We start from the raw sequence: 27,629 nt of genomic DNA on the forward strand, positions 1-27,629 counted from the left end.
TTACAATCCATAAAATATCCTTGTGAAGGTAGTCATACTCCAACAAACATTTTCGAAATGTACACAACCTTTTTGTGATCTTACAATCAGAAGCCTCAATATGTTTAATATGTAGACCAACACAAAGAAGGAAAGAAAGTGATACTTGTTTGTTTTTTTATATATATATATATATATATATATATATATATATATATATATATAACTAATTTTAGAAGTGTACCATGCTTTTTTTTTGTTCAGCCCTCCTTCCTCCCATGCCCCTACATAGAATCAAATTCAAAACCTTGTTTAAGTAAATCACTAAATGGAGTGCTGTATTTATGTATAATTTAATCTCATTGTAACTTTAGCTCTTCTGTTAAATCTTCATTTTTTATTTTTTGAGAACCTGCTGCAAAAACAGTTGCAGAGGAGTTCAAAAGAGGGATGGGTTGAAACACAATTCTTAGTTTTGGAGGTTTTGGAGAAAGTTTTTCTAATGATCTTCTATACTTGTTTTTATTTAAGTGCATGTTAGTGTCCAGCCTGTTTTAAATGACGGTATCCTGTACTCAAAGTGCCATTAACACGTTAAAACACATGAAAAGACAGTGCACCTACAAACTTACAGAGAAGTGATTATCCATCTAGAATGACGGGCTGCACTAGGACCCAAGGTAACTCTGGAGGAGCTGCAGACATCAGCAACTCAAGTGGGAGGGTCAATTTAAACGAGAAGTATGAGATTCTAGTGTGTTGTTAGGAAGAAGCTTTTGTTTAAAGGAAACAATAAAAGTGGTAAAGGGCACCTGCAATATTTTGGTCTGTAATGTTTAACTGTTAAATCTCATATGTTACATGTTATGTCTTAAAAGGAAGCCAATTCAGCACTTCATGCTGAAACATAGTGGTGCGGTATTATGCTGTGGGGGGGCTTTTCAGCATGGACACCTGGATGAATTTAAATATATGCAAATTCTGAGACAAAACTCAGGTGGTAGTTAAACTACCATATAAAAAAAACCCTGAACACAAATTTAGAATGTTAACAATTAGAAATGTAAGTCAAAATTGGAGGCAAATTGAAAATAGTTTTTCACGTATACTTTATATTTCTATCTTTGTTAGCTTAGGAAGAAGGGGTCCTTTTACACACGGCACTGAAAATCAACTATAAAAATGATTAATTAGTTGAAATTGATTTTATTGCAAATTATCAACAAGTGTCCAGTTTCAACATGCCCAGTGCATGTAATAATATAATAGTTACATGTAATACATATGGGTTACTGTGTGATGATACATTTAAGTCACACTAGGTTACTTCAGATACAACATATCAAAGAGCTTTAAGAAATTATTTGTTCTACAATTAATTTCTGATGTATTTCGTTTTTACTAAAGTTTGCTGATATTAAGTTTTTAAGTGAAGCAGAAAAAGTGCCTTTTTTGTTAAAATTTTACTGGACATCCCTATTTAAAAATGTTTAAAACAACTTAACTAAAACATTCAACGATACTGAACAACATTGTACAATGAAGATACATCGAGATAAATATAAACATATCGATTTTCGTTTTTTTTTACTATTTGGATTTTCCGTATAGAACTATGATTTACTAAAGTTATTTGAACGTCACACCGTGTTTGGAGTTCCTACGGAAAGCGGTGGGCGACAATTCAGTAGTTGTGAAGCGTTAGCTTGCTGCTTTCTGTGGACATGGCAGCACATTTGAAAAAACGAGTTTATGAGGAATTTTCCAGAGTTGTCCAGGTGAGTCCAAAGAATTGCGTATACTGTAGTTTCTTGTTCAGTATGAGCGTGAAAGAATAAAAGTGGAAAAAAACAAAACAAAACAAACAAAAAACACCGACAAGATAACTAGCTGGTTAGCTAAGGTATCATAGCATACATCCAGAGTCAGTCAAAACCAAAATTACATTTAGAGGGCTCGGGATCCACGTTGCATTGTGGGCACATTTTGATCGGTTCAGGTGTAAATTTGGGAATTTTTATTTCTAGGAAATATAGCAGTTTGAGCCTGATTTCCGGGATGAGCTAATTTGACCCACTAAAATCGAGCTAGCTTGTTGTTAGTGCACACAGACATATATTATGGGGTTCTTGTTGATTGTTTACATTGTCTGTTTTGACAGATACTCTTTCCTTTTCTAACCAATTAATTATTTTTTTCTCTAGCAAATATTTAAGCCATCACAGAACAGCTTAATGTTTAAATTAGGCATTAAATTACACATGCGTGGACTGTTCACTAATGTTAGCAGCTGAATACAAATGAAAAAGGCCAATTTTTTTAGTTGTGTACTAAAATATAAGGGGAAAACATCACAATCGTGCACTTCTTTGTGTTCCTCTATTAGTTCTTGTTTTGTCCTGGCACAAATATAGTTAAATATGGTGACATCTTATTTTCCAACTCCCTGAACTGACATCTAATGTGTACAGCTGTTAACCTTCTGCAGATTTAGTTTTTAAAATTAAGTTTTTGCTGTATATGAGTAAAATATTATTTTATCAGTGTGGCTTAATAAGGTAATCATAACAGATGCTGTATTAAAAAGCAAACAAACTATAGTACAGTTAGAGATGTGTTGATCAGTTTGAAGTGCTCTGGTGATTGTAGATTCCCCATGAAGAAGCTCCAGCCAAGAAGCTGCGTCTGTCCAAACCCAGCAAATCTGCAGCCCTACACATTGACCTCTGTAAAGCCACCAACTCCACCGATGCCCTGCAGTACCTGCTGCAGTTTGCACGTAAACCAGTGGAGGCGGAGAGCGTGGAGGGTGTGATCCGCATCCTGCTTGAGCATTATTACAAGGTAAAAGTGACATTAACCTCTAAGTGTTATATAGTTCAGTTTATTTTGATTTATATAAAGTTGATTATGCTTATAAATTTATTTTAATTTCTTTATTTAGGAGACTGATAACTCGGTGAGGTTGAAGATTGCATCTCTTCTGGGTTTGCTCTCCAAAACAAACGGTTTCAGCCCTGACTGTGTTGTAGATGATGTCATTAACACACTTGGGAATGAGAGTAAGCTTAAACACTCTGCTCAGGTGGTGTTTAGTAATAGTTTGACTAATTCATTTATTTTACTCTTTGTTTTCCTGTTTGTCTTTAGAGTCCCATCAGGTTCTGGCTCAGCTGCTGGACACCTTGCTGGTTGTTGGAACCCAGCTACCAGAAAGCCCTGCAGTCAGACCGAGGCTTGTAGAAGTGGCCTGCAAGGTGAATCTTCTATTAAGCCTTTATAGACCCAATAGAACTTGCCAGTCAAAAGCAACTGAGCACAATTCTAAACATTTGCTTTTACTTTTTTCTTCCTGTTAGCTCCTATCTGATACATATTTCGGGGTGAGAAACAAGTGTCTGCAGCTCCTGGGATGTCTCGGCATGGTGGACACTCCTCTGGCTAAAGACAGCGAAGGACCAAGTTCATCCATTGGTCTGAATTTTCACTTTTTAGAGTTTTTGTCTTCATACCTAATCTACTTTTATTTAGATAATTAACAGCATGTGCAACTTTAATATAATTATTGCCCACCCCAGTAGGGTAGGTAAATATATTATTTAATCAGATAATATTTGAAAACACGCTCAGCTGACTGTGTGTTAGAACAACAAGTTAAAGTGTAAATAAACTAAGATCATGGTCGGATAACTCTGTACATATATAGAATAAATTCACAGCAACTTAAATTATAAATATAAGAGTTTATTAACAAAAATCATTCAGCTCCATTTCAGTTGAAAAACTCTTAACTAAAAACTACAGAAACTCAACTTAACTAGGCTTCTATTTACAAAGGAGGAAAAACTGAGCCTCACAGAAAGAGAGAAACAGGTAGAGACAGTTGCTAAGTCCTCAAAGCAAAATGGGGGGGCACAGGTACACCTATGTAGGAGTGTCTTGTGATACCGTGTTGAGATGTGGGAGGGTTGCGGCAGCTTGAGTGTCCGAACAGCAGGGAAACCTTAAAGGTACACTATGCAACCGGTGTTGATTTTCCAGCGAGGCTCCCCCCAGAGGGCGAAAGTAAAAGTGCACTGTCGTAAATATGCACAGCTGTTCTCCTGGTTTCTCCGTCAAGCCAGGCGCGGTGTTTTTGAGCTTAGCAGACAGGCGAACGCAACGAATGACTAAGCATCTGAGATGGAAAAATTTAATTTTTGCTGCTCGACGCACCGCGTCAACCAATCAGAGAAGCTGATCTGGGAGCTGGCAGGGAGAGAGACACAGCGCTGATGATCAGAGCGCTGTGATCACTCCTCTTAAACAGTTTATTGACGCCTAAATAAAATGCAGAAATCTGCCGGCAGAATATGTTCGCTTTTATTATCCTGCTGCCTGCAGTTTGGATTATTTAGATGAAAAACACCAACAGCTGCCGCGGTGAACCGCGAGGAGGCGACCCGGCCAGAGGCTGCTGATGAAGGGATTCCTACTGTCGGCTAGGGGTGTGCAAAATAATCGTGATGATGATGCATCGTGATTCTAATATTCTTGATGCCAAGAATCGATTATTAATTTTAAAAAATGAATAAATAAAATTGCATGAATGGTTGGCGAACATCAGCCAAAAACAAGTGTAATACAACTTCCAGTCCAGTAGATGTCGCTGCAAATGTGTTGACGCACGCTGCCTTGTGTCACAAGCATTTCCGGCCGTGGGATACTGTGCCGAGTCATTCAAAAACAAAACATGGAGGAGAAAATATTGCAATGCATCGCAATATTTCAAGTATCGTGATGCATCGTGATAGAATCGCATCGTGGCCTGTGAATCGTGATTCGAATCGAATCGTGACTTCTTTGGCAATACCCACCCCTACTGTCGGCGCACCGCTGGTATGTGGGGGTCTGAGCGGCTCCGACAGAAAAAATATTGTAAGGCAGGATGATAATCTGAATGAACTGACTGCACTGATTAAGTTTTCAGGTGTATTTTCTCACTTAAAAACATATTAAAACTACTTTATTCCCACTGATCACAGCAAATATAGCTGCAAGGCAGAGAAAGGATAGTTAAGCTCCGCCCAACGCGCGTCAGACACACTTTTGCACCGCTCAGCCAGAGCAGCAAAGCTGCTTCAGCCGCGCGTCAGAACTAACTGGTACAAGCAGTAAAAATGAAGCAGCAGACGCGATTTTGCTGCTTTTGCTGCGTCCGGTGTGAAAGCAGCACTGCACAAAGATCGCCACTGTGCTAGCAACGAGCATGCTTTTAACTGGGGGCGTGTAGCAGTTCTCGCCGTAAAGCAAGACCGACTCTCGCGAGACTTCTGAGCCTGTGGGTGCGGGTCGGTGCTCCTGCAGTTGCAAGTGCGGTATTTCCCCCACAGACCACCAGGGCGGCCGAGAATACCTTTGTTCAACCTGAAATGACTCATTTAATCATCCAAAACGTTATGGAACACATTAATTAACTGAAAAATGTTGTATAGTGTGCCTTTAATCCTCCTGAACTATATGTTTAATATAGAGCATGGACATTGGTTCCCATTATCATGGTTTATGGAAAAAGATAAGCAATCCTTACTTGTGTAGTTTGTTTTATCGTTGTTATTCTTAAGCAAATGCTTGATAATCGTCTCTAAGAAACTAAATAATGGACATGTTTATATGTTTATATTAGTTTGTTGTATGGATCCGCAGGAGGAGTTCGGGATGTCCAGAGTATTATCAGTAATTATTTTTCAGACCAGGACCCCAGAGTCCGCACTGCAGCCCTTAAAGCCATGGTAGGACTACAGAAAATAAAAACATCAACACACCCTTCAACCAATGCAGCACCCATATTATAAATGAACTGTCTTATTTTAGTTTAAATCAAGCTTTTTTTCTGTCCAATTTTCTGCTTATTTCCAGCTGCAGCTTCATGAGAGAGGATTGAAGATTCATCAGATCATTTACGAACAGGTACAGGCACTGATCACAGGAACCATGTAAAATGCTAACTAGCAGCGCTGTAGTCGATGCAGCGGGTTTGGGGTTGTTCAAAATGATGCTGCAAATTAATAACGTTTACGTGAAGGGAGAGAAGAGCCTGACTGTGCAGCAGAGTTTCTATTGCGTGAGGGAAGGAGGAAAACTTAAAGGCATAGAGGACGATCTTTTATTTCTTGGTGGATCATCTAAATAAGTGGCCCTCCTAATTGTCAATCATTCTGGTGATGTATTTACATAAGGACGTCCTACATGCTTGTCCTGTTGGCTATCTTTTTCTGAGCATGCACACTTTCAGGCATATATCTGTGGTGAGCTACGGTTTCAGACGGTCATTGAAGCTCACCTTTCTCACTACGGTTCTTTGAAAAAGGCCGAGTGTCGTAAGAGAAAAAGTGTCTATGAAGTGTATGAGAAGAAAAGAAAGGCCTCAGAAGACGCAGATATAACCTTGAATGCTTTGTGCAAAGAGCTCTTCTCACAAAACATCATGGGATTTGCTGTCGCCATAAGCTGTCACTACCGACAGTGGCGACTAATGACAAAGATTGCGCAGGCATGAATATTGCGTTCTATAACAAAACTGATTTACTAAATACTGCTATTCTTGTTTGTTTGTTTTCTTGATTTGAAAAAGGATGTACTAAGAATCAAATCTGTGTCAAATATGTTTTCTCACGGTTTATACAGACCAAGATTTTAGGCTTTTCAGCATTTTTTGTAATTCTGGAATAATTTTTGCTCCAGATATCACAGCTTCCACTGGGATAAAACCTTTTAATAGTTACAGATGGTGATAAAGAAGATTTTCTCTATGTGTTTACAGGCCTGCAGGCTGCTATCTGATGACTACGAACAGGTCCGCTCTGCTGCTGTTCAGATTGTTTGGGTGCTCAGCCAACTGTACCCAGAAAGGTAAGAATGAACAGGTTCAGGGTTTATTTAATGAAACCTTAAGGATTGCTCCATATCCACATCACTAAGAATGTTAACGTATCAAATGAAAATACACATAAATGTGGCTCTCGTTGTCAGCATTGTGCCCATCCCATCATCCAATGAGGAGATTCGGCTGGTGGATGACGCGTTTGGGAAAATTAGTCACATGGTCAGCGATGGCTCATGGATGGTTCGGGTGCAGGCCGCCAAGACCCTGGTGAGAGCATCAGAATGATACCTTCTACTGTCATGGATGCAAATTCTTGTAGTTCAGTCTAGAAACAAATGGCTCTCTTCCTGTAGAGGGCTGCGTTGTAAAAGTGGATGTTTACTTTCTGTCTATCAGGGTTCGATGCTGCAGGTCAGCCCTCACTTTCTGGAGCAAACTTTAGATAAGAAGCTCATGTCGGATCTCAGGGTGAGTTCTGCAGACGTTCTCTGCTTTTACAATTATACATTCAGTGTGTCTCTTAGACTTTCTATGTTTTTGTGTTCAGAGAAAGCGCACAGCCCATGAACGAGCCAAAGAGCTTTTTGCATCTGGAGAGTTCTCCTCGGGCAGGAAGTGGGCTGACGATGCTCCCAAAGAGAAACTAGACACCAACACTGTCAACCTGATCGCCTCGGGGGCCTGTGGAGCCTTCGTCCATGGCCTGGAGGACGAGATGTTTGGTAAAAGAAGCTGCTGCTACATTAAATTGTTGTTTTACCCATAACTCAAATCTAATTTTATCAGGTTGAACTTGCTTTTCTGATGATTGACTTGTTTTTTCTTTTTCTCTTTTCATTGTTTTGTACATATTTGTCATTCTGGCTTGTCTGTTTTTTTTCATCGTTTTCTCTTCTATTGTACTTCAGAGGTGCGTATTGCTGCAGTTGAGGCTCTCTGCCAACTGGCTCGCTCGTCGCCCAGCTTTGCTGAGAAGTGTCTGGATTTCCTCGTCGACATGTTTAACGATGAGATCGAGGAGGTGAGGCTGCAGTCCATCCACGTTCTAAGAGAAATCTCTACACACATAACACTCAGAGAGGATCAGCTGGACACCGTGCTGGCTGTACTGGAGGTAGGTTTAATTCTATGTAGCTGAAAACCTTTTTAGATCTGTGTAAGGATGCTGATAAAGTTGGTGTTTGTATCCAGGACTCGTCTCGGGACATTAGGGAGGCTCTCCATGAGCTGCTCTGTTACACCAATGTCTCCACTAAGGAGTGTATCCAGCTGGCTCTGTTGGACCTGCTGAAGAATCTCAACAAGTATCCCACTGACCGCAACTCTGTTTGGAAGTAAGAGCTTATGCTTTATGTAATCAAAAAATTGGCTTCAACTGGCAGGTTTAGGAAAAATATTTGTCCTTAATTTTGCTATGTAAACATTATTTTCTAAGCAATAAAAAACATAATTTTCAGGTAATCCTTTTAGAGTTTACATTTTAATTTTCAGAAATTTACTTTCATTTCATAAGATTTTTATTTAGAAAATTTACCCCAAAAGGTTCCTTTTACCCTGTTTTACCCTTGCAAGTTGCTTTTTAGAGCATTCCTAAAAGTTTGATTGCTTTTACAAAATAGCTTAAATGGAAATTGAAGGTTTTGTTCATATATGTTACAAGTTCTACTCAAATATGTTAAAGGTTACATCCACAGGTCTTAAAGGGTTCATTCACAAGTGATGCAGATTATTATTATATATGTAAAAAAATTGCGGTTACGGGTTATATTGACATGCGTAGCAGGCTATGTTTCACATGTGTAACAGGTTACGTTCACAGGTGTTATGGGCTACGTTCACAGGTGTAATGGGCTACGTTCACAGGTGTAATGGGCTACGTTCACAGGTGTAATGGGCTACGTTCACAGGTTTAACGGGCGACGTTCACAGGTGTTAAGGGCGACGTTCACAGGTGTTAAGGGCGACGTTCACAGTTGTTACGGGCTACATTCACAGGTGTTATGGGCTATGTTCACGGTTGTTACAGGCTATGTTGACTGGCGTTACAGGCTACCTTCACAAGTATAAATGGGGGTGCTCATGGTTGTTACAGGCTATGTTAACAGATGATTAAGGCTACTTTCACAGTTGTTACAGGGTACATTCATAGTCGTTTCACGCTACTTTCACTGGTGTTACAGGCTACGTTCAAATATGATTAAGGCGTCCTTCCAGTTGTTACAGGCTGCATTCATAGTTGTTACACTCTACTTTCCCTGGTGTTACAGGCTACATTCACTGGTGTTACAGGCTACATTCACTGGTGTTACAGGCTACATTCACTGGTGTTACAGGCTGCCTTCACTGGTGTTACAGGCTGCCTTCACTGCTGTTACAGGCTGCCTTCACTGGTGTTACAGGCAGCATTCACTGGTGTTACAGGCGGCATTCACTAGTGTTACAGGGTACGCTACCTTGTGTTACAGGGTACGCTGCCGTGTGTTACAGGGTACGTTACCTTGTGTTATAGGGTATGTTACTTTGTGTTACAGGGTATGTTACCTTGTGTTACAGGCTACATTCACTGGTTTTACAGGATATGTTTATAGGTGTAACGGGCTACGTTCACAGGTGTAACGGGCTACGTTCACAGGTTTTATGGGCGATGTTCACAGGTGTTATGGGCGACGTTCACAGGTGTTACGGGCTACGTTCACAGGTGTTACGGGCTACGTTCACGGTTGTTACAGGCTATGTTCACAGGTGTTACAGGCTACCTTCACAAGTATAAATGGGGGTGTTCATGGTTGTTACCGGCTATGTTAAAAGATGATTAAGGCTACTTTCACAGTTGTTACAGGATACATTCATAGTCGTTTCACGCTACTTTCACTGGTGTTACAGGCTACGTTCACATATGATTAATGCGTCTTTCCAGTTGTTACAGGCTGCATTCATAGTTGTTACACGCTACTTTCCCTGGTGTTACAGGCTACATTCACTGGTGTTACAGCCTGCATTCACTGGTGTTACGGGCTGCATTCACTAGTGTTACAGGGTACGTTACCTTGTGTTACAGGCTACGTTCACTGGTGTTACAGGATATGTTTATAGGTGTTACAGGCTACCCTCACAGGTGTTACAGGCTACGCTCACAGGTGTTACAGGCTACGCTTAGATGTCAAAAAAGCTTCCAAAAAAATGTGTTAACAACATTCAGATATGTTAAAGATTACATTCACAGGTGTTACAATCTACATTTCTACAATCTAGATTTATACAGGTCCCCATCTAAAACCTGTTTGGAAGTTGCAGTTTACTTAAACAAAATTACTTTCAGAATATTTTACAAGGTATTTTTTGGACATTACTGACTACTGTCAGCAAACATACATGTTACTTTTGGAAATATATTAATGACGTAGTTGGACTAGCATGTTTCTTTCTTACATATCTTGAACTAGCAGTTTACTTTTCAAGATCATGTATTTTTATGCTTCTTCAGTAGATTGCTTTAATAGAACTTATTTGCTACTTGCTAGAAGTTATGAACTGTTTTACATAAAATATTGAGTTACTTTTAGAAAGTTAATTTTTAATTTTAGGACACATTCAGCTTTAACCTTTGGATAGAGCTGCAATTAAGAGAGTAGTTTGTAATTTCTGGAAAGTAAGTCAATGTTTCCTTGAGTGAACCTTTGCAAACCCTAGTCATTTTAAATCAATTCTGCAATATGTTCAGGTCCATGATTGCATTTGGCTTAACTTTTTTTTTGTTTTTAATCTGCTTTCCTTCTCTCAGATGTTTGAAGTTTCTGGGTTCACGCCACCCAACCCTTGTGTTACCGCTGGTTCCTGAACTACTCAGCACACACCCGTATTTTGACACCCCGGAGCCTGACATGGACGACCCAGCCTGTATCTTTCATTCTGCAAAAAAACGATTCCTCTAGAAAGAAAAGGCTTTGAGTAACAATGCTTTAACCATCCCTTAAGTTATTTGTTAGGCTCTGTTCAAATATTTTATACAATACTGCTGCATACTTGCTGCATCAACAGAAGTATTTTTTTATGCTGGTTTTTGTGAAAGAATTGATAATCTTTGCTGTTTGTTATGATATTGCTTTTTCTCTCTTAACTCATTTAATTGATCTCAGACATTGCGGTTCTGGTTTTGGTGTTCAATGCTGCCAAATCATGTCCCACCATGCCAGCACTTTTCTCAGACCACACCTTCAGGCACTACGCCTACCTGAGGGACAGCCTGTCGCACCTTGTGCCCCCACTCAGAGTGAGAACCGACACCTTGTATATAATGAAAAATGGCCTACTTACTGGATTTGTTCAGCAACTGTCTCAATTATCAACTCACTTTAAGTTAGATTTAAATACGATTTTTTTTATTGTAAATAAGGCCTTTAATCCCCATAGGTCAGGTGTAAGTTACCTTTAACTGATTTTTATTCATCCTTCTGAACTCTTTATTTAGGCTCAGTTTTATCAAAGGGACATTATTTATTAAAGTGATCCTGAAGAACACTTTCATATTAGATTCAGTGATCAGTCAATGTTTTGTTGGCGAATAATGGTTTATAAATCCCCCTTTGATTTGAAATGAATAGCATGTATGCAAACTGCACCAAAATGAGAAAACTCTAGGATTTTTACCTCACATAAAGTCTTGGATGCATAAATGATTCAACTTTTTTTCCCTTTTTTTTTGCTGAATTGCCACCAGTACTGAGAGGTGAAGCTAACTGTGGCCTTTCCTGTAACTGTTGTGTGTTTCAGCTGCCGGGCAGGAAGCAGGTCTACAGCCTAGACTCTGTGGACCCTGGCTGCGGTTCTGGTTCGGTGGAGTCGGCCAAACTCTTCCTGCAGCAGAGTCTTAACAGGGTCAGCACCATCCAGAACCTGGAGACACCTGGAGCTCAGGACCTGCTGAACTTCACAATACGGTAAACTGGATTCAACTGCAGCCCCACAATTTAAAGAGGCTGAATAGGTTTTATTCCCTGGTTTACTTTTTTTGCACATGGTTAAAAAAAACTTTCTTAGAAAAAAACTTGGACTTTCAGTTAAAACAGGTTCCATGTGCAACAGTTTGCTTTGGTGAAATGAAGTGTCAGCATCCCTCTATTGAGGAGGAATTGGTTTCAGGTGGTCATTAATGCAGCCCTGAAGATTTCTGTCCGCCCATAACACCCTAAAGGACTCTTCTTACCTGGGTTACACTCAGTCTGAGCTGTTATCCTCAAGCAGATGTTAAAGATAATTTAAAGCTCTCATCTTTTCTCCTTTTTTCTCCTGTTTTTCCTTTTCTGTTCTACCTACATTGCAGTGTCCATATAATCTGTAAAACTCCCTGCATAATTATATAAAAGCAATTTATATGCATAAATCAAGCGGAACACTATGGCGATAGCCTTACTGCTCCACTTGTGAAAGTAAAATATGTTGGGCTCCTTTTGGAATAAAGACAATTATTCTTATTGCCACATTGCCCGACTGGACACTGTAAAAAAAAAAAAAAGATGATTTAAAGCAAGGCCAAGCAGAATCAGCAACAGTTTCCATTCCTCAGGAAGAGACAAACTCAATACAAACAGAATGAAACAGGAGATGCAATAATGTGTTTTCTTTGGTTCTTCTGAACGCACTGCTTTCATTTTTCCACAATATATATGATCGACTTATTTCTGTAAGCACTGACCAGATGACTTTCTTCAATTTTGTTATACACTTGTGGTATCAATAAAAATTTATATTTTATTTTTTGCTGTTTTCTACTGAATGACTGATCCTCCCCATACGACAGTTAACAATTAATGGAGGAAAATGTTATGAAAACAACTTATTTATAACGGTTCAGCATAGAAAATTCAATTGAAATTGCAACAAAATAAACTGAAATTTCAATTAAATCAATTTAAATATTAGTTTAATTGTTTAAATATGTAATAATTGTAACAGGTGTAACTGAAGATTGCATTTTTTCCTATATACCTCTTTGAATATGGGTAATTTATTCAACTAATTTTTACCATCCAACGCCACATAGCCATGCTAACGTAGCACTATTAGCATGTTCATATTATTGTTCTGGTAGAGGTAAAGTGTGATGGAGATGTTTGCTCCAAATATTTATTTAATTCTACCAAGTTTAATTATCTCCATCAAGTTAAAAATGTAAGGTATTGCAGATGCATGTATTTATTATATACATTTATTTGAAGTGAAACTGGGTCTAAATGGGTGTGTAGCTTTAAGAAAACTGTTATATTACTTAGGCCGTTTCTATGGTCTAAAGGTGGGGGCAGTCTTATGGTCTAAGTCTGTTTAGGACTGAGTAAGCTGCGATCCTTTTCTATTCATAACATTTTTTTTAATCCTTGTCTGCACAGATTTCTTTAAACAAGACAGGATTGGGATTTATTAGTCTTAATTTTGCTTTAGTTAGCATGAACAGCCTGAACAGACTCTACTGTGAATCTGAGATCCTCTAAGGAAAAATATATGCAGGATTGAAAAGAAAAACAAATAACAAACTCCTCATCCGGCTGAATACGTTAAATTAATGCGAACATTTGTTGTTTTTTTTTGCCAGAGATCTGCAGCGGCTGGGCGAGCTGCAGACTGAGCTTGCTGGAGCAGCTGATTTCTGTGCTACATATTTGCGCTGCCAGCTGCTGCTCATGAAGGTACGAGTTTCAGGCCTTTTTCAGCTTCGGATTCCTGGCGTCAGAATAGAAAACATAAGAAACCTTTTTGTTCAGGCCCTGCAGGAGAAGCTGTGGAACATGGCCGTCCCCCTCTGCCTCAAACAAAACGTCACAGCCACAGCTGCAGCTCAGCAGGTAAATACGCCAACATGCATACAAATACAAACGATGGCATCAGAGCACAGCTGGAGTCTGTTTTGATTTATTTTAACTGCAGATTTTAGAGGAAACATACAAGCTGGAGTTTCTGTACAGCGGTTTGGAGAGCAGGCAGGTGGCTACCATACATCATGTTCGCCTTCAGGCTAAAGCGCTGCAGCTCATTCTGACGGCTCGCACCAGACCAGGGTGGGTCCATAAACTTCCAGCCATCAGCCCCCATTAGTTCAGATTATTTACCCAGCTCTCTGTTCTCCTTAGGTTGGATCTTCTCATCAGCAGCTGTGAGAAGTTTTTGCAGGAGATTGAAAGTTTTCAGAGGTAATATTTGTTTCTATTACCGTATTATTTGTCCTTTTATCTTTTTTTTTAAAAGTCGTTGTTTTTCAGTCATCTCAAGATTAGAAAGTTTTCTGTCGGGAATAAAAAACAAAAAGCGAGTAAATCAGGGGTTGATGTGTTTTCTGCTCCCTCAGGATGTTCCTGACAGAGCTGCCCCACCTCCAGGATGGTTTTGTGGACAAACTGTTGGAGCTAATGCCCCGCCTCCTGTCCTGTAAACCTGTGGAACTGGTGAAGATCCTGCAGAGCAGCCTCAGACAGAGCGGCCTGCTGCAGCTCAGACTCCCTGAACAGGTCAAAGAAAAGCAGATGATGTATCTGGGAGTTTCTACGGCAGAAAACAGCTAATATTGACTTTTGTAACAGATCCATCGAGCATCGGCCACAATCATAGAGCCAACAGGGGAGTCGGATAACCCGCTGAGGTTCACAACCGGTCTGGTGGTGGCGCTGGACATCGATGCCACGTTAGAACACGTCCAGGAACCGCAGGACAAAGTTAAAGTACAGGTGAGCCTCATTAATACCAAACCGGCTGCACATCTCCGGAAATCTAAACACTTATGCTGATTATTATGATTACCAACCCATAAGTACATTTCTGTAACCTACACTTATGGCTGATAATGTTCTGATCCAGGCTCATAAAACAGATCCAAACTGGATATAAATGGGGTGTAAAATAAAACCCAAAGCAAATAAACAGCTGATTTTAAATAAGCATTTAGATTTGACCTATTTTATGATTTATCAGTATGTTTCTCTGCAAAGAACAATAAAACAAATGAGCTCTGGCGACGGCAACCTTAGGCCCCGTCCACACGAAGTCAAACCCTGGCCTAAATTCACTAATTTTTCACCAACGAAGCCGGCGTTTCGGGGGGTCTGTAAACATTTTTTTTTTTTATTAAGCCTTCAGAGTGGGAAGATTTTGAAACACCTTTTTCGCGTTTCCATCTGTAAGCTCTGACTGCATTTTTTTTCTTACATACATGCGTCATAGCGTCGCCTCTAAACACGCATGCGCCGTACTGTGTTGAATGGTTGCTGCTCATGCTACTCACCCTGCTGTCGGGCTTACAACACAATCTTCTTCTTCTGGAATTTCTCCAGGAAGAACAGAGCAATATCAACGACATAGTTCAGCACCTGAATTTGACTGAACCACGAAAATGGACCTGCAGGGCCATTTTCCGGTTTTCCGGTTTGGTTGTTGTATAAATATTACTGCGCATGCCCAACATTTCATTGCCTGTTTTCACCTATTTTTGCTTTGGCACCACAGCGCAACTTACAGGCCTGGCATACATTTTGCAGCGTTTTCATGCATTCATGTGGTCGATCACATTTATTTTACGTCTCCGTCTTTAAGACAAACGTTCTGGAAAATATTAGCGTTTCGTGTTCGTTTTGACTTCGTGTGGACGGGGCCTTAGTTTATTAGAAACATTTCAAGCAGAAATTCTTTGGTACTGTTCCTTTAATAGCAGTAAGGTATTAAAAGTCATGGCTCAGATGCAGAAATGGACTCTGGTGTTATCTTACCAACAGGAAAACTTATTCTAGCAGCTCGAGCTGGGATTCATTCCCAGTTACAGGTGAATGTGGGAATCAGCAAATGTGTTAAATTTAGGTTTCTACTGTAGTTTCGTTTGACATATGGTGGCTTTTGTTTTAAAAATGTGCTATATAAATGAATAAAATTACATTGTAGGGTTTTTGTTGATTTTTGCAGGTGATGGGACTGAAACTAAATCAACTAAGTTTGATTTGTTATACTATTAGAAATTAAAGTTTTACAGATGAGCACTAGGAATTTATTTTTTTAAACTTTTAATGTTTTAATTTTTTCTTCTTTTAAAGCATCCTATTAAAATAAGTTTATAGCTTTCATTGCTGTTGCTGAGTTCAGCAATCCTCACTTTTTCTCCAGAAACCTTTGTGTGTGAGGTTCCTCAGCTTCGTGACTCCTGTTGATCTTGTAAATTTAAACTTTCATCTTGGAAATCCAGAATATAACCTGCTCTTTGATAAATACTCCTGACCGTTTAAAGGTCCTGTATCCAGACGGTCAAAGTCATGTGATCCATCCCAAACCTGCGGACTTCAGAAAGCCTGGGCTGAACAGACACCGGCTCATCACCCAGGTTTACCTCTCCCACACGGCCTGGACAGGTCAGTGCAGCAAACACACAAACACTTATGTTTAAAGCACCTCATTCTAACTTGAGGTTGTCTTTGCCTGACCCAGAGCCATCACAGGTTGAGGTGCGCCTCCTGCTGGCCTACAGCTCCTCTTCATCCTCTCCCTCTTCAAGCATTAAGTCAGGATGGAGCGACAGCATCGACGGCCTCCCACCAGCAGAGGCCGCCGTCGAAGGAACGATTCCCTTCAGCAAGCCTGTCAAAGTTTATATCATGCCCAAACCTGCCCGCCGATAACAGCCATGAGACTTCAAACCTGAACGTTTTAAAAAGCAGATGGAAATGTGTCTTTGCAGCCTGTTTTTGGAACCAATCTTCATTTAATTTGTTATTAAACATCAGAAATACAATTTCACTCAAAATCATACACTTCACAACATTTGTACGGACTTATGTAGTCCTGGGAACTTGGAGTGAAAGACACCAGAGTTCAACATAGAATTATTTTAATGCATCTAAAAACACAAAGACAATCTAAGGCACAAATCTTAATTTCTATTAAACATTGTAACTCTTATTTAAATAAAACACAGAAATAGGACCTGATTTAGACACTGGAGCTGCTATTGGTTGTTATAAATGATTTCCTTTTTAGAAGCCTGAAGCACCAGATGGTTTCAGGGCTTCATGTTTTCCTGCTTTCTCCTAAGTTTACAGAGGAGCTAAAATAAAGATCATTCAAACAGCAAGGTTTGGCGTTTCAGCCTCACCACATATGTCTACAGTAAGGAGGAATCTGCTGGGTGAGGTGAGGGAAGGACCCTTCAGCAGGTCGAATGGAAGACGCCGCCCACCTTGGCACCTTCGGCAGCCAGTCTGTTGTATTCTTCCACAGCCTTCTGAGTCTGGAGAACTTTGACTTCAATGCCTTTCTGCTTCAAAAAGTCCAGAGTGGTAGACGGGACCTGAGAAGAGGAAACAGGAAGTAATGTTCATCTTTCTAACACCACAGCTCAGCTCCACACATCCTATTAATATATAGTATCCTGGTTATTTTGATTTCTTTTGGCTTCTGCGGCTCAAATATTGCAGCAAATAAATCCATCGACACACTGCTGTTGTTTCACTTTGGTTCTACTGACTTTACTAGATGCTAACAGATATTTTACAACAAGACATAATTTGTTTCAGCATATATGTAAATGCTAATATCACCAAGGTTTGCTTTGGAACATTTCCAAGGAGCTACTGAACACAACAGCACCATCTTGTGGTGAAAGTTATGAGCACTAGACAAATCACTCATCTTTCATGCTTGAAGTCAGAAAGCAATTGTCTGGCATCTTTATTGACATGTTTTCAGACAGTTAATCTTTCAACAAATATTGCAGCAAAACTCTGACTTTTCAAAAAAATTTCCAAACTTTTAGTCCTAATAAAGTGCACAATAAAAAATGGGTGCAAATTGAGAGCTGCATGCACACTTCAAAGAAAACACGGAATCGACTTTCCTCAAAATATTATTTTAAATAGCAAAAAACTAGCAGATGGTGTTAGAGCCAAGTTTTATTTTTGGTCAGAGTGGAAAATGCCTAGAGCCTCTGCACAGGTGGGGTTCAGGTGTTCTGGGCATTTTCCATGAACACCAGCCTGCTGTTTCATCTGGGAGGAGGAGGACTGAACCGCCAGCCACCATTACAATTGGCTTAAAGCCGTTGTAGACGTGTTTGTGGTGTTCACAGGTCTGGTTTTGTTAAAAGAACGGACCTTTATTCTTGTAGATGTTTTTACCTGTAGAGCTTCACTCATGCCTCTTCCAATGACCAGCAGCTCTATTCCCTTCTTCAGAACTTCTTCCACATCAGCCGGTTGCACCCCGGGGTAGTGCTAAGAGGAAAATAACATTTTAAGGAGGCTTTTTCACCACTTCTAGCAGCGTACAGTTGTTCTGGTTTTCCTTACATTAGTCCCTGTCTCCCTCCAGTCCCAGGCCCGACTGCCTCCAGGCCAGACCTTACAGTCCTTGTAGCTGGAGGAGCATCCCTTCACCTTCATCAGGCCCCAGGAGAGGGAGGATATTTCAGGAGAGGACATGGATTTTCAAGGCTGAAGCGCAGCCAGGAGACAAGAGATTATTCTATTAAACGGCGTGACTGACAAACAAACCTGTCTTACAATCAAAGAGGAAACATTTGCATTCAACCTCTGAATTTTAGGACTTCCCATGTTCTTCTGAAAGCAGCTGTTGAAGAAAAGCTGCGGATGCATAAAGTAACTCAGACTTTGAGCAAATTAGAAAATAACCTTTAAAGTAGCAATGTTAAGCTTGAGTCATTCGCCACAGCTCCCACCTTCATAAAACAGGTGTCTCGCTGAGAGGTGTTTCAAGCGCACCCCAATCATGTGACCGCTGCAAGCCAGGCCTCGTTACATCACACAAAGCCAAACAAAAACAAGGATTCGTTGGGCTACTGTATAAAACCTCGAACTCAACACTATTCCTGACATTTTAATTGAAAAAGCTTCCTGGATGGGAAGCAAAACCTCTTCAAACTTGGAAACAAAGTCCAGTAGATTGTTTTTAATTTTCTAAGATAAGCCCGGACGCATTATAATTTAGAGGCATAGTGACAGGACCACACTGTCCCATAGCTGTTATGCTTTAGAAGGGCTGTTTATCATATTGCAGCTTCATAGGTCAGATATTTTTTTCTTCTAAATATTAATTTATAGCCTATTATTATCAATACAATTATTATGGAACAAACGAGTTCAGTCGCGAAATAATGCAGACATTAGGAAACCCAGTGTAATATAGTTCTCATAGCCATCCAGCAGATGCTACCATTCAAAACTATAAAATACGTTGATAAAGGTGTCGAGTTTTGGTCAATTGTGCCAAATTGGCTCATTGATTTGCAGTTTCGTAAGTGCCACCGCTATTTTAGAGAAAGGCGTTAAGGTAAGTAGAAAGATTACAAATAAACTATAGAAAGGTGTTAAGGTCAATAAGTAGAAAGAACAACTATAAACTATAGACATTACATTAAACATAGAAACTAAGAATAAAACAGCAATATGTCAGTAAAAATCCTTCCAAGTCACTTATGGATGATAAATTCATAATCTCATACCCTGCATAATCTACAACATTTCAAAAACAATAAAATCCATTTCTTACATTTGTTTTTAACAGGTAGAGGGGAGTGCACCATTCCTGGAAGTACTGCAATACCAGGTCGATGCGTGGAGTGGACGGAGCAAGCCCCTATTCCATCTCCCTGTTCCAAAAATCAATTTAATATATGGTCCCCGGGTAGGGGACGTATCAGATATTAAACTGATAAGAACAGATACTACACTTGATCTTAGCCAAAAGGCCGAGAAGCGATAACCTAAATGGGTCTGAGGAAACCATATGAATCTACTACACCTCATTTTAAATCATGGTTCGAAACCATTTAGATACTTTAACTAATAAAACCAGCAGCAACGGCAAACGAGGGCGATTACTAACAAACTACATTGTTATGAAGCTCTAATTCTACGTTCATAAGCCACATTAGACTAAAAAGGACAACATAAGATAAGCACGTCGGCTTATTTCTGGTCACATGTTCGGCTTTAAACCAATAGGAAGCCGAAAAGCAAAAATAAGTGAATAAACCACCATTTTCCAAGACATACACTTTTATACTAAACTAGAAATGTTATTGTGTACAATCCTCTTCTTGTCTGTGTTTTAAGAGTTAGAATCGTTCATAGATTAGAATGAAAGCTTTGACGGCAAAAACACAACAACGGCTAGAGCAGCCTCTGGAGGACGAGAGACGTAACTGCAGTTATTACTGTCCTTTTCCTTCAGACACGTTTAACAAAACAAACACACCGATAGAAATGTAACAAATTAACCGAAAAGAAAAAAAAAAAAAAACAAGAAGAAAGAATTTGAGAACAATAGCAAAACTACGATTTAGGTTTACTTATGACAGAATACCACATACAGAACTTCAATTAACCAGTGTTACCACTTTGACCAGCCAAATCATCCAGTTAGCGACACTGAATGCAAATCTTTTTTTTTTCTTTTTGGTCTAAATGAAAACACTTTACTCACACACTGAATATAAAAAATACCAATAAAAATCAATGATTAGTATTTTATTGCAACTAAAGGGTATTTGGTAACGGGGTTTGCAGAAAAATGAATAAAAAGACGATACAGCCGAGGAAGAAAATAGCATGCGTCTGCAGACTGCTACGAGCAACTAATAAATAGCTATGATGCATTAGTAGAAAACGAAACGTAAACCAATTTTGTTGTTTTAACTTCTCATAAACTTCAAACCATGTTTCAACATCAACAAAAATACATAAAAAGTTTGTTAAGAAAACTCACCAACGCCTCACTGTATCCTCAACTGGTCTTATTAAAGATGGCGACCAGTTCCCATCAGTCCAACTGGCTTTCATTAGGCGCAAAAATCCCAAAATTATAGTTCTTACATTTCTAATTAGTTTTTTCACACGTATGTTTTTTTTTTAATGTACATAATGATTGTTGATGACGTAAATGTAAATTTGCCTTATTTAGCTGAAAATGTATGTGCAACAATGGTGACCAGATTTCTGAAACCACATCTGGGGACGTTCCCAGCTCATGTATAAAAAGAGAAATATCAAGATGAAATCAGGAAAATTAAATAGTAATGGTTTAATTTATTTTACATACTTATTAATATTGAAAGGACAAAAATCAAGGGTAAAAGCCTATTTTGCATACCCAAATGGAAAAGCAAATAACTTAGGAACTGTAAGCCCAAATTACATGTGAAAGCTAACACCATCTAGTTTCTGAATATATAAACTAAAATTGGGTGAGTAGAGCACAGACCAAGCTGCATCAGCTGAAACATGACTCAAAGTTGTTTTTTTAAATGTCTTATTTGAACAGCAGTAATAAAGCCATTCTGGAAAAAGCAGGTTTCATTGCATTAAATTTGTTCTACATGATGTCAACCACAAATGCAGAAAATTTCAGACCTCTTAAAGGCCTAAAAAATTTTCAGCAAAGCTTTTGGTCCCCTTTAGAAGTTTTCCCTTCTTAAAAATCTTTTTCATGCTTTTCTCTTTTTACCTGTAGTTCTTTGAGATCTTTTGATGGAAAGTGCAGTATAAATTGTTTTAAACATTTAGATTTGGTCTTGAAAACAGATTTTTCTGCTCTGAAATGTGTCTGCTGGAATGCAGTGAAAAGTAACTTTCTCCATATACCATGGCAACAGCTTGCCGTAAAACATGTGAAACTGCAAAAAAAAAAAAAAAAACCTTCCATGATCAATGCCATTTACTTTAGTTCAGTCAACCGTTTAGCCACACAACTCTAAAACCCAATTACAACGGTAAAATTACCATTTTAAGACTTCTCACGCATTTAGAACGACACGTTTTAAAGGAAAATGTCCCACTGTTCCTTAAGTTATGAAATCAGCCACATTAGTTTCCCATAAATAATTATAGCCACAGGAAGGTCTCTGTGTGGTAATCTTAGAGGTTCTTGGCATCCAATGCTGATCTAAATAGAGGTTTAAAAACTTTACTACATCGAGCACTCTGGTTTTGAACCACAGAGCGGAACCAAGCAGCGGAATGCAGACACCCTTAAAAATAATCTACAAACTCGTGTCCTAAACTCACCTTTTAACGCTCTGAAGTTGTGGTTAAGAGGAACACCTTCGTAAAAACATCCAGTTGTAAACAACCCCAAGTTAAATCCCCAATTAGCCTGGTTTCCTTATCTTTAAGAGCAACATGGCCATCTGCTCTATTCGTGGAGAGCCTGCGCCCCCTTGTGGACGGAAGGGGAACTAACCAAGGCAACTGTTCCCAGTTTCCTCCAATTGTCTACCAAATAAGGGACATGTACCGCATTAGTGTAAACTCCATTTAGTTGCACTTGTTAAACTGCACTTTCCTTTACAAGCCAAGTCAGATATCTTTATAGGATTCAACATTGTTAATTAAACCATGTGGTTCAAGTTCATATTGCTCATGGCGTACCACATGGAACAAAACATCCCTAAATTCCAACATATAGTATTGCTTTAACTAAGGATGAGACATCCACAATTAGCTTCCAGTTTCACTTTTAAACTCAAAAGCAAGAAAACACATGAAAAATAATTACAAAATGAGAGAACAGAATAGGCTTTAGAATTTTATTAGTTATGGTACAGGAAAGGATAACCCCTATAAAATCAAGTTTACAAAAAATGTGTCATCATTTGATTCTGAAATTAAAACTGAACATTTGAGCACCAACATCCATCAGCTGGTCAGCATCTGTCTCAGTCTGCATCTGAAATATAAACAGAAAGTTCAGCATTTAGACAGACAATTGTACTGTTGATGTAACACTTTAGGACAGTTAATTCACTTTTACATGTTCCCAATAGGTTCTCTACAAACACTGCTGCAGAGGCCTACTGGGATGGTTTAATTTCTGGTCAAGTCCACAGCAAAGCAGGAAGATGAGATCCTGAAAGCCTTGGTATATGACCAAACATACAGAAAAGCTTCACATTCTACTTTTAAACACCAAACATAAAAACAGTTTATGAAAAAAAAAAAAAAAAAAATCTACTTTTGCATACAAGGTAAAGACTTAATTTAGGAAATGGGGATAAATCAGTAGGGGGATATAGTCATTAGATTTCAGGTGAAAAACTGACCTCAGATGCAGACGAAGAGTCACCATGCATCAGTCTCAGGCAATCTGCTTCAGCTGGACCCTGGAAAAACACAAATACACCCACTGTCAGAAAAATAAATCAATTTTTTTTTTATCTGTCCTTTTCCAGACAGCTTGTTTCAGACATTATACCAGGACTCCAAACATGAGCAGCAGGGAGACCAACAATGCCTTATGCTGAATTTCTCTTGCACAGTCATTTAAACAGCCAGCTGATGAAACATGCTGGCTGCAGATACCACAGTGCTGAAGAAATCTTCCCCACCAACACATACAATAAAAAAAAAAATCTCACCTTAACACCCCAAGCTTCTACGACTCAGGCAGCTGCTACATCCAAATGCTGAACAGGAAAAAGCACAATTAAACTCTGCCATGGATTTGTTCTCATCACCAAACAAAGGGACCCACCCATTAAGCAAAAACCTCTGAAGTCTTTATTGGCCATCAGAGATGAACATGTTTCAGCTAAAATACCAGGACTCCACACACAGGCAGCATAGAGACCAACGATGCCAGAAGCTGAGCTACTTTAGCACTGACTTTTGAACATACCAGCTGGTGAAGCAGCTGGCTGCAGATACCACACAGTGCTTCAGTTTAAAATCCACTTTGACCAATTTCTACATACCAAGTCATCCTGGCACCACGATGCAGACCAAGTAGCACTCTGAAGTTGGACATGTTTATCTGACAGCAAGCAGATATGCAATCTGAAAAAAATTCAGAAAAAGAAAATTGGGAAGGCCTTTTATTTACCGAAGCTCATAGCCGATGCTGGGAAAATAAGCCAATGAATACAGCTCAATACAGGCAGGTGTTTGCAGCTGTATCCCATAATGCTCACAGCAGAGAACACTTGGGTAAAGCATAGCTACAGATTTGCTCTTTGAGGCATTTCCAACGACAAGGCCCCACTGTGAGGGGTCCATCGGGATAGACCTCAGAACCCAGACAGAGACATCAAGGAACAGAAATTCACATAGACGTTAAAAGGAACTGACCGATTTCAGAGCCACTAACCGGCCTAAAAAGTAGGACTGCAACCAATGATTATTTTGCGAATTGATTAATCTGTTGATTATGTTACAGATTAATAATCTGATGGCCAAAGGTACATAAAGATGTTCTGTGAAATTAAACCAATGGAAACAAATGTTTCCACTTGAGAAGCTCTGGATAGAGCATATTGATAGAAGATCTTAAATTCAAAATGTTTATACATTTTACAATATCAGTATAATTACTGCTCTAAGTGGGTTGCTCTTTCAGCTAAAGACACGTTTTAGAGTCGCTATACTACAATTAATAGTTACTGAAATAGTTAATGATTATTTCACAATTAATCCAATTAATTGTTTGAGCCCAACTAAAAAGCAACAAGCAGATTAAGCTTCATAACATTCCCTCAATTTATAATGCTGGGTTTTATTTTAATCACTCACCAATCAGATTCAGTCTGCTGTACTATGGATGCAACTACTAATCGAATGACCATTTTCCCTGTGATCAAATTGTGAGGTTCGGGCTTTTTTAGGTTTTTAACAGAATCTAGTGAGTCTTACAGTCACTGTAGCATTCCTGAAAAGTTTACTCATTTACAACCTGAGCCCCAAATCTCTGAATGTACTTTTTTTTTTTTTTTTTTACTACTCACCTCACATCAGTGAATCAAGATGGCTGAACCTGCATGGAGCAGAAGGAGGATTAATGTGACAAAGCAGCACAGTGCAACAGCATTTCCAGTTTTCCCTCCAAAAGGTTCAGAAAGGCTGCTTTCATTCACACTTCAGAGCAGTTGAACATATCAAGCCATTCATCATTACTCAGAAACTTTGTCTGCTTTATAAACAGGGCTTACCCAGGAGTTGTGAGGTCATCCAGGGCACCTATTGAAAAGAGAAATTACTCAGTTTCTTTTGGATTCATCTAAACAAAAAGAGCTCAGAGTTGTAACTTCTCATTAGTAACACTGCTGCGGAAGATTGACAGCAGTGGGTTGCAAGAGAAATGGTTCCTTTGTGCACCGTATGACCTCTGCAGCCCACCGTACAGGACTAGAGCTCACACTGTGCTTTATGCAAGCTGGATCTAATGTTAAATACAAACTTATCCCTAGAGTGCCACAGTGGGGCTGTAATCTAGAGTTTAAGCTTTTAAGAGAACGAATTAGTAGGCAATACAACCAATTACATACCAGATCTCCAAATAGTTCACCACCAAGTGACTGGGTGATTCATTGGCATGATGGTCCAGTTCTGGTTTATTCCCTATAAGAGGAAAACCAAAAATAGTTTATTTTTTGCATTGGTTCTAGTGTGCTTGTACACATTTTAGATATCAATGTTGTATTTTAGTAAGACTTTGAAGCAGTTTTAAAACAGAAACAATGGAATCCATGCATAATTACTGTCTCAGGCCTCATTGTCACTTTTCTGCAACCAATACTGCAGATGTGAAAGCAAAACCTGACATTTCTCTCACCACTGCTGCCCTGGAATTAGTCCACAGAGCTGGAGAATCCCAGATGAACAAGAGCAGGATGTGGTTAACGGGGAAACCTACTGACCGCCATATATTAGGGTTTTCAGTCTACACAAATCTTTGGTTTGCATCAATATGCTCAGTGCTCATTTATATTATTTTGGACACACTGTGTTTTATCCACTAGGATTAGAATTTGACAAACTGATCCCCATAATAACGTAAGATAATGTTTCTTAATCGGGGATGATTATTAGTCAATCGTGTCTTTAAGCACTGATGGAAAATATTAATTTTAAACGGTTAGATCCGGGTTTCGATCCGCAGCCTGGCCACGTGTTATCCTGGAAATAAAACATTTTAAAGTATGGGCTAGAAATTATTACAGCTTTAAACAAGGCACATAATGATTCCTTATAACACAATTCGGAGTTATTTCGAAGATTGCGGCCCTAAAAACGAGCCTAAAATAAAATCAGACCATGATTAGCTGTGAGCAGCTAGCTCTCTAATGCTAACTGTGCCAACTATAGGAAGTCAAAGACAAAAAACATTTTTCACAATACCTCGAATGTGTATTTATTTCGAGTGCTCTTAACATTAGCGGATCTGGGTCTCCCTTTTTACATCGAGTTTAAAACGCAGCTTAAAACTCACCCATTGCATCTACTTCCACCGTCAGCTTCAGCGGGCGGAGAAAAGAGACCCTGCAAAGTTCGACAGGAATATTTAAGGACTGCGTTACGTCAGTTGAAGACGATTTTCGACAGTAACGTAAAGGGAGGATGATTTTTTTTGTGTGTGTGTGCAAAAATTACAAAGTAGAAAACAGATAGACCTAAATGTACATCTTTATCCAGTTTATACTTTTGAATTACTGTCAAGCGCCATCTCTCTCTCTCTCTCTCTATATATATATATATATATATATATATATATATATATATATATATATATATATATATATATATATATATATATATATATATATATATATATATACATAGATATATATATATATATATATATAGCATTTCAAATCACTTCAACATCTAAACATATCAAGTCAGACCACTGTGAGAGTTCCATCTGGATAGACCTCAGAACCCAGGCATAGACACAGCTAGAGACAGAAATTCCCATAGACAGTGTACTGTCAAAAATACGAGCAATTACAGTAAAACAAAATAACCGTTTGGTAGCAATAAATTAAAATAAAGGCTATAAAATAAGATTCCAAAGGCACATTTGCAAGTAAGCATCAAAAACTTGGAGCATTTGAAATATGACTATATATATATATATATATATATATATATATATATATATATATATATATATATATATATATATATATATATATATATATATAAACTAAAATAAAAATGCAATATTAAATTAAGTCAAAACAAAGATGATAATTTGACTGCATTTTTAGATTTCACCAGTCTCAGAGACTTAAAATAAAGGCCTAAACCAAAATCAGATGTCAAATATCAGATAATGAAGACAGAACAATGTTCTTTTGGTCTTGCCAACTGTCGAAATCTGTCTAGAATTTAAAATTTGGTTCACAAAAAAGAATAAATGTCCATCCATCCATCCATCCATCCATCCATCCATCCATCCATCCATCCATCCATCCATCCATCCATCCATCCATCCATCCATCCATCCATCCATCCATCCATCCATCCTCTTCCTCTTATCCGGGGTCAGGTCGCTGGGGTAGCAGCTTGAGTAGGGAGGCCCAGATGACCCTCTCCCCAGCCACTTGGGCCAGCTCCTCCTAACCCCAAGGCGCTCCCAGACCAGCCGAGAAACATAGTCCATCCAGCATGTTCTGGGTCTCCCCTTGGGCCTCCTAACTTACATTTTGATGAAAAAAACTGCTTTATTTGGATATATTTCATTTATGATTTTGAATTGCATCTGTTCAACTTTTGGAGGCAGAAGTTAAGTTAGATGTGTAGTTAGTTCTTATTTTATGGAGAAATCCGATATGTTATAAACTCTGATAATTCAATGTTAATTTGTCATATTGTATTTCAATATATTGTTTTCATGTTATTCTATATTTCATGCTTTAGTATGTTCTTATCTTTCTTTATGTTGTTGGGCTTTTATCTCTGTGACACATACACAAAAAAGTTTACTTCCTTACTCTTAGCATATTCACAAACTTTGCTTAAATAAACAAAAA

General features: G+C 38.8%; 2 protein-coding genes and 5 non-coding genes across 7 annotated transcripts; 1 reads left to right on the forward strand and 6 right to left on the reverse strand.

Moving 5' to 3' along the window:
- The first annotated feature begins 1,628 nt into the window (after positions 1-1,628).
- Positions 1,629-17,304, forward strand: ints4 (integrator complex subunit 4). The gene is made up of 24 exons (XM_038288490.1): positions 1,629-1,757; positions 2,629-2,823; positions 2,924-3,041; positions 3,130-3,236; positions 3,339-3,453; positions 5,665-5,750; positions 5,878-5,928; positions 6,782-6,870; positions 6,991-7,111; positions 7,241-7,312; positions 7,392-7,566; positions 7,753-7,958; positions 8,036-8,178; positions 10,626-10,741; positions 10,981-11,114; positions 11,615-11,781; positions 13,431-13,524; positions 13,600-13,680; positions 13,763-13,893; positions 13,966-14,025; positions 14,181-14,340; positions 14,413-14,556; positions 16,101-16,221; positions 16,298-17,304. The coding sequence occupies exons 1-24, from the start codon at positions 1,704-1,706 to the stop codon at positions 16,486-16,488; spliced, it is 2,931 nt and encodes a 976-aa protein (XP_038144418.1). The 5' UTR covers positions 1,629-1,703; the 3' UTR covers positions 16,489-17,304.
- aamdc (adipogenesis associated, Mth938 domain containing) lies at positions 16,681-22,046 on the reverse strand. The gene is made up of 4 exons (XM_038288491.1): positions 21,889-22,046; positions 18,154-18,297; positions 17,983-18,078; positions 16,681-17,156 (listed from the first exon to the last, which is right to left on the reverse strand). The coding sequence occupies exons 2-4, from the start codon at positions 18,283-18,285 to the stop codon at positions 17,016-17,018; spliced, it is 369 nt and encodes a 122-aa protein (XP_038144419.1). The 5' UTR covers positions 18,286-18,297; positions 21,889-22,046; the 3' UTR covers positions 16,681-17,015.
- On the reverse strand, positions 19,393-19,583 carry LOC119785769. Its single transcript, XR_005281095.1, has one exon. It is a non-coding gene; the product is annotated as a U2 spliceosomal RNA (small nuclear RNA).
- Positions 22,047-23,054: 1,008 nt separating the features above from the next.
- Positions 23,055-23,190, reverse strand: LOC119785764. Its single transcript, XR_005281091.1, has one exon. It is a non-coding gene; the product is annotated as a small nucleolar RNA SNORA8 (small nucleolar RNA).
- A 209-nt stretch (positions 23,191-23,399) lies between these two features.
- Positions 23,400-23,537, reverse strand: LOC119785763. Its single transcript, XR_005281090.1, has one exon. It is a non-coding gene; the product is annotated as a small nucleolar RNA SNORA8 (small nucleolar RNA).
- Positions 23,538-23,757: 220 nt separating this feature from the next.
- On the reverse strand, positions 23,758-23,890 carry LOC119785765. Its single transcript, XR_005281092.1, has one exon. It is a non-coding gene; the product is annotated as a small nucleolar RNA SNORA18 (small nucleolar RNA).
- An 809-nt stretch (positions 23,891-24,699) lies between these two features.
- Positions 24,700-24,771, reverse strand: LOC119785762. Its single transcript, XR_005281089.1, has one exon. It is a non-coding gene; the product is annotated as a small nucleolar RNA Z40 (small nucleolar RNA).
- Between the last annotated feature and the right edge of the window lie 2,858 nt (positions 24,772-27,629).

The sequence above is a fragment of the Cyprinodon tularosa genome, unplaced genomic scaffold, assembly GCF_016077235.1.
Source record: "Cyprinodon tularosa strain WSP-4 unplaced genomic scaffold, ASM1607723v1 ctg257, whole genome shotgun sequence".
NCBI lineage: Eukaryota > Metazoa > Chordata > Actinopteri > Cyprinodontiformes > Cyprinodontidae > Cyprinodon > Cyprinodon tularosa.

Coding starts and splice junctions, on each gene's coding strand:
- ints4 (XM_038288490.1), top strand. CDS start 1,704: ATGGCAGCACATTTGAAAAAACGAGTTTATGAGGAATTTTCCAGAGTT. Junction 7,567..7,752: donor CCTGGAGGACGAGATGTTTG/GTAAAAGAAGCT, acceptor ATTGTACTTCAG/AGGTGCGTATTGCTGCAGTT. Junction 13,894..13,965: donor ACGGCTCGCACCAGACCAGG/GTGGGTCCATAA, acceptor TGTTCTCCTTAG/GTTGGATCTTCTCATCAGCA.
- aamdc (XM_038288491.1), bottom strand. CDS start 18,285: ATGTCCTCTCCTGAAATATCCTCCCTCTCCTGGGGCCTGATGAAGGTG. Junction 18,079..18,153: donor GGAGGGAGACAGGGACTAAT/GTAAGGAAAACC, acceptor TTTTCCTCTTAG/CACTACCCCGGGGTGCAACC. Junction 17,157..17,982: donor GCATGAGTGAAGCTCTACAG/GTAAAAACATCT, acceptor TCCTCTTCTCAG/GTCCCGTCTACCACTCTGGA.